General features: G+C 31.2%; 2 protein-coding genes across 5 annotated transcripts; both read right to left on the bottom strand.

The window, feature by feature from the left end:
* Positions 1 to 2,036: 2,036 nt before the first annotated feature.
* LOC116434457 (uncharacterized) lies at positions 2,037 to 2,999 on the bottom strand. Its single transcript, XM_076366975.1, has 4 exons — positions 2,856 to 2,999; positions 2,638 to 2,778; positions 2,407 to 2,553; positions 2,037 to 2,334 (listed from the first exon to the last, which is right to left on the bottom strand). Exons 1-4 carry the CDS (start codon positions 2,919 to 2,921, stop codon positions 2,191 to 2,193), a joined length of 498 nt encoding a protein of 165 aa, XP_076223090.1. The 5' UTR covers positions 2,922 to 2,999; the 3' UTR covers positions 2,037 to 2,190.
* Positions 2,989 to 12,365, bottom strand: LOC116425383 (Radial spoke head protein 1). Of its 4 annotated transcripts, none has more exons than XR_012998432.1 (7): positions 11,249 to 12,365; positions 10,233 to 10,452; positions 7,423 to 7,649; positions 7,228 to 7,335; positions 5,484 to 5,630; positions 4,379 to 4,623; positions 2,989 to 3,131 (listed from the first exon to the last, which is right to left on the bottom strand). XR_012998432.1 is itself a non-coding variant. In XM_076366972.1 (6 exons), the coding sequence occupies exons 1-6, from the start codon at positions 11,297 to 11,299 to the stop codon at positions 4,468 to 4,470; spliced, it is 909 nt and encodes a 302-aa protein (XP_076223087.1). In that variant the 5' UTR covers positions 11,300 to 12,365; the 3' UTR covers positions 3,927 to 4,467. The 4 variants fall into 4 exon arrangements, 2 of the variants coding, with proteins under 2 accessions (XP_076223087.1, XP_076223088.1); XR_012998431.1 differs by lacking the exon at positions 2,989 to 3,131 and adding an exon at positions 3,927 to 3,978; XM_076366972.1 differs by lacking the exon at positions 2,989 to 3,131 and having other exon boundaries at positions 3,927 to 4,623.
* Positions 12,366 to 12,408: the final 43 nt, after the last annotated feature.

Raw genomic sequence — 12,408 nt, 5'->3', positions numbered from 1 at the left:
TTCTTGCACTGCATTAACAGTCGATCAGAAGTAATTGTTCTCTTCGCAATATTCCCTAGGATACTTTAAATATTGTTCTCGTTCTATCAACTCCTCCGAACATTTATCTGTCAATGAATCCAAGGATACCTAAAGAATTCATTATATTAATAATCGGCCAGTAAACCTATTGGATGATTTAATTATTTTCTTGATATAAAATGCGTTTATGCGAAGTAAAAGAGATCCCCGAATACGGATATCGTAATTGGATTGACGAATGTGCCGTGCAGATGTTGTTGGCTTGTAATTAAAGTGACCGGAATTTCTCGTTATACTGTTTCCAGTCTACTTAAACAGATCGTCTTGTCGTCCTTGTTCCCCAGAACTTCCGGTTTCTGGAATGTTTGAAGTAATGGACGAATTTGTATCGACCTGAAAACCCGGATACTGTCAAACAGCTTTTCTATATTTAAAACGGTCCAGAACGATCTGTATTGATCCATTATAATTGGTCCAACGAAAGTAAAAGACAAATATTCATTTTCCGAGCGGAAAAGTTAATTAGGTGAATCATCATGTAACATAACAAACATACTCGCAACTACTTTCTTTCCAATTACTTTAAACTTACGATCTTCCAGTTTAAAAGCACATTTTTGTATTGTCAAGGCAGAGAACGTCCCAAGTTGAACTTTTTTTAGATAACACTGTGGAACAAATTTTGACCTATGTTAGCTTTTGCAATAGCCACTATTTAATTCTTACACAGTTCCTTACCCTAAATACGAATCCGAAAACCAAATTGCTGGGTCAGGTCCAGTTTTCGAAAAAACTGGGATTTTGTAAAAACGGTCAAATTTTTCAGAAAACCAAGTGTTCGTTGAAAACTAAAAACGATAGGCAGTTAAAATTTATCGCAAAAAATAAAGGAGACTTGCCTGATCACGTAGCTATACAAATTTTGAGTTTTGCGTATCATTAAATGTTTGTAAACGGTGATCAAAGTTTAAAAAAAGGTACTTTTTGTGCACTTCTGTTACATTTCTACGAAAAGTGGGTTGGCCAGCACGAATTTGCTGTGCACCATTGGATTCTGCAGACATTTCTGAAGAGGCATTTCTGAAGAGAAAGAGACATTTCATTCAACCCCCCCGTGGGAAGCGTGACATCGGTTTTTCTTTGGGACAGGGTAAGAAAATGTCCGCGGACGGAACTTTCGCGCCACACGGCCATCGCTCGCCGGCCACAGCTATGCAGGGTCGTGACTACGCGCTGTATAGACCTGGACCTCGGTCACTTCTTATATGTATATATGGACCGTTTATTTTGAAAGTGGTGTAAGTCCATTTTCTCTTATTTCGAGAAAATTAAAGGTTAACATATCTGTTAATTAAAAAATTTAGGCAAATTATATGAAGTCTGACAATGTTTCTACTGTTTTATCAATATGTAATTTGTTTATATAAATTTGTTTTAGGCGTATTTTACTAAAGTGATGTATACTTACGGACTGCAAATGGACTTACACCACTTTCAAAATTAGACAATTGTAAAAATCGTTTAATTTCAATTTTGAAAAATCAAATATAACTTAAAATATACTATTCATAATCAAAGTGTGTTAAATTGTTAAATGACTGCATAAAACAATATCTAAAAAATGGTACCTAATACTAGAGTGCCATTTGTCGAAAATATATTTATAATAAAAATGTGACAAATTGTTAAATGACTTACGTTATACAATAATATCTAACAAATGGTACCTAATACTAGAGTGCCATTTTTCGAAAATGTGTTAAATTTTTAAATGACTACGTTATACAATAATATCTAAAAAATGGTACCTAATACTAGAGTGCCTATTAGATGCATAATAATACGAAATAAACGATTATCCGGTTTCGAACATCTTGCTACACTTTCCCCTACCTGACTACGAAACACTGATACAAATTCATATTTTTATCGACTAACTTTCAAAAACGGAGTCCCATTTTATTTATGTTCATACTTATAAAAGTGAAAAGGTAATAAGATATTGAGAGTAAAAATATGTGCTATGCATGTTATTTATTGCATATAAAACAAGCTACCTTCGTAATACTACGAAAAATGTATTAACATTTTCGAATGTATGTCAACAACTTTTGTCAACGTATGTCAACATCTTTTAACTACTGTAAATGAGGAACAACATTTGTCGTCTTATGCACTCTCAACTTTCACGTTAAGATGTGCGACCGCTATTGAATTGCCCTCTATTTGGAAGTCGCAATCAGCATCGTAACTGCCAACGTCCATATCGCTGAACCATGATCTCACGTCGCATTCTGAGGCTACCTGTTCACCCTAAAAATGAAAATCTGAGAATTCGGTACTGGTCATTTAAAAAAACCAAGAATTTATAGCGCAGTTCCTTACTTGAACTGCGGAGCATGATTCGTCGTCGGGTTCAGGACCGTCAATCGATCCGCAAATGTTGCTACCCTGGAACTCTTTAAATGGCTGCTTATATGTTTGCGATACCGTGTTAACAAGATTACCTTCCTTGTAAATAGCTATCTCAGCCTATGAACGAATATGTCGATTACATTTGGACACTTATCTATTATTCATTATTGTAACAGACATTTAATTTTTATTTCATTATACCTGCACTGAACCTGGACAATCCTGGTTAATATTAATAGTTGAAGCAAGAACATTGTCTGAAACATCAGTATTCCAAGACTTGATTACATCGGAATTGGTAATGTCTACGCTATATCCAGTTATTGTAACCGTATTTTCTGCCTATTAAATTGGAAAAAGACATGTCAAAATTTCGATTCAACAAGTAACAATGTTTACGTTTGTATGTCTTTACTTACTTTGACGCTTGACCACGAAGCAACGCACAGAACAAACATCAACAAGTCCGCCATTGAAGTCTCCATCGTTACTTTTTCAACGATGAATGTCCAACAGTTACTAGAATATCACTGTATTCCGTTTGACGAAAAGCAGGTATTTAAAGCCACGAATGAATCAGTATGTGTTAAATATTCGTACAACAACCGTGTTATCGGACAATTATATCATATAAAATGCATTGTAGCAACGGTTGTGTGATATCTTATTCCGTTCCGATCATAAACCGTGGGAAACTGAGTATACGAGAAAAGTATTGTGTAATCTATTGTGAAATACAAAATCATTCGAACAAAATAAAATTGAATTTTTCTCGGTGTATGTTTCTTAAAACAAAAGCAGCTTTATTCTAATTTCAACAATAGAACAGAGAGCATAGAGAAACAAAGGGAACATGACTTGTTACATCAGCATTGTAAATGTGTAAAACCAATCGTAATGCTAGACTTACTTTTGTAAATAAGTTTAATTTTACCCTTTTAAATTCATATAACTGCAAAATAGACTAAAATCTAATTCATTGCAAATTAATATTAAACATATTCCCTTCATTATTAATTATTATATTCATGTACTAGTTACGCCAAAACTAGTTTGCAATTCCACTTGAGCAGTATCAAATTATAATAAATTTTATTTGAAATATAAAATATCTCAGATGCTTTATAAAATTGTTAACATATTTCAATAAGACATTCAAATATAAAATGGCAACTTATAATAGTATTGAATCTTGAACGTGAAACGCACATTTTAAGACAAAGTACACAAAACCACCTAAAGAATCTCGACCTAAATATTATAAAAGGAATCATTTTAATATTGGTAATAATTTAGGTAACAAACGAAATAGCAGGAAGTACAAATTTATTTAACCGATTAAACATTTTTTAATTTTATTAAAATAATGAATATTTCTGTTTGCATTCAGAAGGTTTTCCAGAAGTGTTTGAAGATCATTGTTCGATTCAAATTCGATGATATTCGTAAACATGGAATCGTCGATTTTAAAAAAAAAAATATAACAACAATTCTTTTATATTGTTGTCTTATATATCTTATATGCATTAGTACAGGAGACACCTATACAGTTATAAATAAAATGTATTATTTTTAATAAATAAATAAAAATGAATAGGAAATATCACTTTTTATTTGAAATTATTTTGTTTTACCGTATCAACCTTGCAATTTGTTATATGTGATCGTGTATAAAAAATATTTTAGCACCTTTAAACCAATTAATTGTTAATATTATTATTGAATTATTTTGGCATTCTTGTTACAAATGCTCAATAGAATTACAGTTTCTTAAAAAGATACTTAAATAGCTATGCGATAAAATACGTTCCTCCAGCAAGCTTGACAATCAAGGATTATGCTGTATTAATTATATTACACTACATTACAATATGGTTATGATAAATCATATTCTGCATAAAACATTAGAAAAATAGACTGAAATCACTTTGTACAAATTTACCTGAAACTGCATACCGAAGTTGTACTATGCGACTATAGCTGTTCAAGACTTCAAGAGTACAATAGAAGCGTTGACTGTGTTTTCATATTTCATGCTTCTTCCATTGCATTAACAGTCGATGAGAAATGATTATTCTCTTCGTAATATTCCTCGCCTTCTCCATAATATTCTGTAGGATACTTTAAATATTGTTCTTGTTCTATCAACTCCTCCGAACATTTATCTGGCAATGAATCCAAGGATACCTAAAGAATTCATTATATTAATAATCGGCCAGTGAAACTATTGGATGATTTAATTATTTTCTTGATGTAAAATGCGTTTATGCGAAGTAAAAGAGATCCCCGAATACGGATATCGTAATTGTATTAACGAATGCGCCATGCAGACGTGGCTCGTAATTAAAGCAACCGGAAATTCTCGTTAGACTGTTTCCAGTCTATTTAGACGGATCGTCTTGTCGTCCTCGTTCCCCAGAACTTCCGGTTTCTGGAATGTTTGAAGTAATGGACGAATTTGTATCAACCTGAGAAACCGGATACTGTCAAGCAGCTTTCCTATATTTATTTAAAACGGTCCAGAACGATCTGTATTGATCCATTATTGGTCCAGCGAAAATAAAAAACAAATATTCGTTTCCCGAGCGGAAAAGTGAATTAGTTAAATTATTGTCTAACATAAGAAATATACATGCAACTACTTTCTTTCCAATTAATTTAAACTTATGGTCATGGAGTTTAGTTAGTAGTTATCTATTATTACCTTTTTTATTCACACTTAAAGTTACCGTGTAACCTATTATGCACTTTAACCTTTTGCGCTTAAGAGTTGACTCGAAAAAATAAAATTATAAATTTGATATTGAATTTCTGTCACATCAGAAAACGTTCAATATTTCTAGCGAAAAATTTTAGAGTGCAAAGGGTTAAATGATAGCTTTAATATATCCTTTAGGGAATATGTTTTAATCATCGCAGAATTGATTTTGTGAAAAGCGCTTGCAGTAAGCTGCACGATTTACGCTTCAGTAGCTTCACCGAACTATTTCTATTCTAATTAAACAAAGTTCATCGAAAGTTTATTTATTTATTAAAGATATTATTACCTCCTCTTGCAGTGGAACTGGTTCAGGTGGCAGCAAATCAGGATTATAAGGGGTAATACATCGCGCCCGCCATAATGCAGTGATTCCTTTCTTCAAAGGAATCGGCTTCGCCTCTGACGAATCGACTTTTTCATCTTCTATTTTATCCTGCATTGCGTAGATGTTACGTAGTTTAATTTAATTAAGCTAAATTTTTTTTATTCTTAACTTTTAAATTGAATAATGGACGCTATTATATTCAGTCTTTTTTAATGTTATTGCATTGTAGTTTATATTTCTGATAGTCTTTTTTTCGACATTTTTCAGATGGTCAAAGTTATTGATCGATTTTGTATTTAAAAGGGTAGAAATGACTAGAACGATTATAGAAAACAATGGCCAATATATCATTAATTTATCTTTTTTCAAAGATTAAATATAGAAATTAAATTTTCCTTAGAAAACGACGAAAATTTCTTACCAATTTAAAATTTACACATCTCACATACACATACGAGGTATCAATTGAAAACTCAGTTTTGAAGAATCCTAAGTTAGTCTTGAACACTTATGGATTTTCTCGATAAATAGTCATTTTCCTTTCCAATGCAGATTTAGGCACATTAAAATCTCCAAAGGCTACAAAATACCCCTTTCTCTATATAACTGTTTCAACAGCTTTCTGCACTGATTCTTCGGATCAACTATGCCAGTCTGTTTTTGTTTTCTCTGCTCAAACCATTTTATTTTAAAATTAAGTGACATTACAAGAATGTCCTAATTTCTGCCGCAAATGTTGCATCGAAATTAATTGAGCGACAAGATTATTTGCTTACGATTCATGTTTATAAACACATAAATAAAAACCTTAAGAAATTTCCTGTCTGATGGTAATACAATGATAACATGATTGAGAACTGTTACTGAGCTGTTATCTAATATTTAAAACAAGTCGAAGAATAAGATCATAAACTTAACAATCAGAATTATGACAGATAAACGCACAAGAACGAAATAAACTAACTCTAACCAGTGGCAACGTATCCCTCATTATATAATTGATGTTTTTATTTTTATATAATTAATACGACAGTTACGTAGTGTGCAATTACTCCATAACAATCAAAATTAAAAACAGACCACATAACGTCATGACTGAATTCAATTTTGTCAAAAACATCTCAAGAATTTACTGACAACATGTTTATGAAAATGCAAGAAAGAAGAAAATATATAAATTCAAATTTGCCAGATGCAACTTCTTTTTCAAGAGCAACAAGTAGCAGAAAAAAGAAAGTCCGATGCTTCTATAGAGATATTTTACAAACCCGCAATTTGTATGCAAATTCAAATTTTTAAGATTTAATAATTGGCAAAACAGAATTACGAAGTGGTACTCCTAATCAAAATTATAAAAATATAAAAATTGAATATTCCATATGGATATTTTTCCATATCTCTTATTGCGCAATTTGGCGCTTTCAAAGTTTCCATAAACGCACAAAAATCTGCAATCAATTATTGAATCCTACCATAGATAATGCGGTTTATTATATTTCTGTTATTTTAAAATATAAAGACAAACACAAAATTTGTTTCCAGGTAATTATAATGTATAAATTGACAATTTATAGATGATGAAAGGTAGTATGTTTTAAATTAAAACCAGTTTTGTGTCTATCTTTATTTTTAAAAATAAAACAAATATATAAAACCGCATTATTAGTGGAATGAAACAATAATTACAATTATTATACTACTTCACCTCGGTAATTTCCGCCTGGGTTTCCTCGTGTTCGGAATCCTTAAGGTGGACGTAGTGACCGTGTTGCATGCAAGCGTTCTCAAAGGTAAAGCATCCGCGGCCATAAGGCTGCGATTGTATTTTCAATAAATAATACATTCTTTTAGATCTCTTTAGAAATTCTCGCTCGGTTCTTGGAACCGCCCACACCCTTACCAAATTTAACTCCCAGAATCCGTGGAACCTATGACGGGGGTGGATCAATTGACCAGCCCCTTGCATACGATTCATGATCCACGTGCCCATAAATTTCGTGTTCGTGTCTGCGTAGAGATACGAGCCCATACCGTGACGATGATTTTTCTTCCAGGAGCCTTCATAAATGTCACCGTTCACGTAATAATACACACCGAAACCGTATTTCTTGTCTCGCTTCCACTCACCTACGAGAAACACGTAGAGTAGAACCCACCATTTTGCAAGAAATTAATCAACAATTAATGAGAAACTATGTGTTGTAATTTTTAATTATGATTTATTATTATAGAATAATAAGACGGTAATAATGATAATAATAATAATAGCCGGATGATAATAATAATAATAATAGGGTGGACCAAGGCGTATTAGGTCACCGAGTAAACCGGATCAAAATAAGAATCCAGTTGACGCTTGTTTTATCACAAATTACATTTGTCACTTTTTGTTTCTTATTTGCAAAATATCTTTTTTTAGATATAAAAATTTTTTCCCATGTTTGATTAAAAGTGTTTCAGTATTTGTATTCCTTTAGTGGTAAAAAGAGAACTTATAACATCACATTAATAAATAAAATTCTTTCTGTAGTGAAATTAGCACTTTATACAAGTCTTACTCTGGAAACGCTTGAAAAATTGTGATAAGCCTGTCGCATAATGGGTCACTCTGTATTATATTAACTTAATATAATATTATGATATTATACTAATATTTTATTTATTTCTACGAACAAAATTTAAAAGAAGAGAAATACTATAATGGTCTTATTACTTAAAACATGTTCGTCAGAAAGATAATTCTTAAAGGCTTTACGCATCATGATACATGTTGTTGATATATGCATTGATACTTAGGTTTCATGATACTTGTTTCAATTTGTACAGATCAGCATCGGTGAAACGACATCAATGTGACATCAATGATCTGATTTAGGAATCAGAAGTCTAGATCCAAGGTCCAGTATGCAGCGTGTCACGATAAACTGTGTACGTTCAAGCGTTAGAATATATATATGTGTATACGTAGAGCGTATTCTTTCATAAAACCTGGTGTTGGTGTATTAACAATATGTATCATATTGTGCAGAAGCCTTGAAACTAATGTATGTTTCATGGAAACTGCCGTCGATGTTATAATGCAGGGGTGTCGAACAGGAAGCGCGTGAACGCTCTAAAATTGTTAATATATTTCAATAAGTTATTCAAATATAACATGATAACTTATAATAGTATTGAATCTTGAACGTGAAACGCACATTTTAAGACAAAGTACACAAAACCACCTAAAGAATCTCGACCTAAATATTATAAAAGAAATCATTTTAATATTGGTAATAATTTAGGTAACAAACGAAATAACAGAGAGTACAAATTTATTTAACCGATTAAACATTTTTTAATTTTATTAAAATAATGAATATTTCTGTTTGCATTCAGAAGGTTTTCCAGAAGTGTTTGAAGATCATTGTTCGATTCAAATTCGATGATATTGGTCAACATCGAATCGTCGATTTTTTAGAAAAGGATATAACAACAATTCTTTTATATTGTTGTCTTATATGTCTTATATGCACTGGTACAAGTGACAATTATATACAATTATAAATAAAAAATATCATTTTTAGTAGATAAATAAAAATGAATAAGGTCTTTCCCCTCACTGAGTGTTACCCGAGCTTAATCCTATCATCCCTGAATATGTATTTTTCCCTTAAATCGGAGAGAAAATCAAGAACAATTGCTTTGACATGAAATTCAAGCATTTCAGTGAAAGAAATAAGATAAGCACTAATAATAATAATAACAATTAGTACTTAAGCTGTCATCTATAAGCAAAGATCCCTGTGTGGTACAATTTTTCTTTATTTTCAAGGCGTTTTCTAGCTTACTAGTAATTTAAAATTTTCGTGATACTATGTACGCCATTCGGGACAAAAGGGTTAAGGGGCGGCAATTTGACAGTATAGTAACACATAGATACTAAAAGGAAACTCATTTCCATTTCAAGTGATATTTAAGTCATTAACAAATACATTATTAGATCTTCCCATTAGTTCGTGTTGCGATATGTTAGTACTTCTCGCGTTACGTTCTGTAATCACAGAATGATACGAATTTGAACTTCAGTTTAGAATGTAGAAGGTATTTGTGAGTGACATATCGTGAAGTTATACAAATTTTCTACTTTAAAAAATATTATTTTATACAAAAAAAGGTAAAAAAGTAGACGAACTTATGGAATGATCTCATACAAGACAGCAACCAGTGCTACCAATATTACACGCAGAAAAATGATATTTGTTGCACATTCACATTGGATTCTTTAATTTCTACATATAAAAATACCTAAAACAAAACATAATAACAATTCAATAAGTGTAACAATATAATTTAATATTTAATAATATTTGTCTTTAGTATGGTATTTGATAAAGAATTGTCTCCACATAGCGGCGTCTGATAAGATTTACATATAGAAAAATTATTTTAACGTTTACCATTTTTTGAATATACTTTACACCTCGTTCGGAATGGCGCCAATTTTGAAATGACACGACTACGTTGCCGGTATTCAGCTAAAGAATTTGAAATGACGCAGGGCTACGTTTCCCGTCGCGAAAGTGTCAACAACCCATTGCCTAGCCAACAAAAATCATCAAAGCTGACGTGTGCTACGAAAATAATAGTACCTATAGATATAAGCATGACTATCGACCCACGTTTCCCACACTGAAACTGATCATTCTATTTTGATAGGTGATTCCGTACCCTCGTATCGTGTTCCGTCAGGATACCAAAAAGTTCCTTGACAGTACTTTACACCGTGTCTCCATTCACCCTCGTATCTAGCGCCATTTTTGAACACATAGAGCCCTTGACCGTGCCTCAAACCTTTACAATACTGTCCCTCGTACATGTCACCGTTCGGGAGCAGTGCTTTTCCATGTCCGTGCCTTTCACCTTTCTCGTTTCTTTCACCTTCGTACAACTGGAATTAATCCCTCTGTTTTAATAATCAATGTTACAAAATTCATAACACTTTTATTTAACACTTAGCCAACTAAACAGGCAGAACTCTCACTTTTTCTTCAACAATGAATTGCCATTTATTTAATTTATTTTTTTTGTTGTTATTTAGTAAGTCTTGAACCGTGAATATTTGCAATTCATTAAATATCTTTTCTGATTTTATGAAACATAATTTTTAAAGAAATGTATTAAATGAGTTCAATTAGAGTTAATAATAAAAGATTATAGTTATGACTCTTTTTTCAGACGGTCTCCAAAGTGTTAACACGTTCGTCAACAACGTATGTTTCAGTGACAATTTTTTCAATTGTAATATTCTATTCAACAAATCTTTTAAACAAAATATTGGAAACATGAAAATAAAACGAGTCACTGAGTTATTAAACGTAATGTCGTGTCTTATAACTTTAAATAATACCTAGAGAATTAATTTTCTTTTCTTTATGTAAAATATTGAATGGCGGTCGTTACAAATATGTGAAAGATCGGTTTTATCACAAAAATTTCACATTTATCATTAAAAATACTAACGTCGGTTCTGGAGAAATATCCATCATGCAAGTAATATAAGATTTCGAAAATATTAGTTTACTCATTACTTAAATATCATGCCAACCACTCAGAATAAAAATATTTTCTTACTTTTTAAATTACTCAAAACTCGTAATCTACATTGAAATATTTACTATTATTCTTATCTTGTCTTTCAATAAACTCGAGATAATTGATTTTTAGAATGAAATAGAAGTACCTACCCCCAAAGGATTTGCCTCTTCTTCTCCTTTTTCACCAGGGTATTCAGCCATTTTTAATTGCCAAATTTATTTCGTTTCACGTTCCTCGAATCAAAGATTTGAACATCGCAAGATCGATTACACTCCATATCGTAATACCATGCTTCGAGTTAAAAAGCAATACCCTTTATATTCGTGGTATTTCTAATAATCTTACAAAATATGTTTGAAGCAAAATTTGATCAGCATCTATTTGACTACGAATGGTAGTAAAAAAATTTTTCATATATCTACTTTTTAATAAGAAGTTAAGGACATCTCTTCTCAGGAATTTTCAAGAATTTTTCTGAGTAGCATTAAGTATATAATTTTTATTCGATAGGGTTGTAGCTGCTCTGTCCGTAACTTTTTACGGGAAAACAATTTTTTTACTTTATTCAACCAGTCATTGTTAAGTTTAAATTTAGAAGTAATTATACTTTATATATAACTCTCGCGTTGTGGTCTGTTTTTAATAAATCCGTTTTCATTACGCCTTATCTATTTTATTTATTTCATTTTATGTTATTTTACATGTACATATCAAATAATCTCCCTAAAATCTGCAATTTTTTTTCATATATATGTAATCCTACATCGATAATCCTTCACATGCCATATAGAGTAAATTACCTTAGTCAATTCATACTGTAGGATTGAATCTTTCTAGTCAACCGAATCCATTACATCAGTCCCTACTATAAGATATTCCATCTTCCAGTCAAACTTTTCTATAGAAGTGAAACACCTATCACAAGTCATTCATTCCATTGTTAAATTTCAAAGACCACCACCCTCCTTGTTTAAAATGTAATCAATAAAGATATTAACTACTACTTTCGTATGTTTTAACAAAGAATACACATAAAATCGTTAGCAAAAGATAAAATGCGTTTTTTGAGAATTAATAATATGCATATTCATTGATAATAATAATAAATATAATAATATTATTATTAATGATAATGTAAATAATATAATATACTATAATATTATTATTAATGATGTTAATAATAATTGAAAATTTGTATATTTTGATTCAGTTCATAAATGTTATATTTCTGAATATTATAATTTATATTTATGAATTACATAAGTGTTATAGTGTTATAAAATTCTGCTTGTTACGTACCTCGTTCCTA

The sequence above is a fragment of the Nomia melanderi genome, chromosome 4 (assembly GCF_051020985.1).
Source record: "Nomia melanderi isolate GNS246 chromosome 4, iyNomMela1, whole genome shotgun sequence".
NCBI lineage: Eukaryota > Metazoa > Arthropoda > Insecta > Hymenoptera > Halictidae > Nomia > Nomia melanderi.
This window is presented reverse-complemented; position numbering and strand designations above follow the sequence as displayed.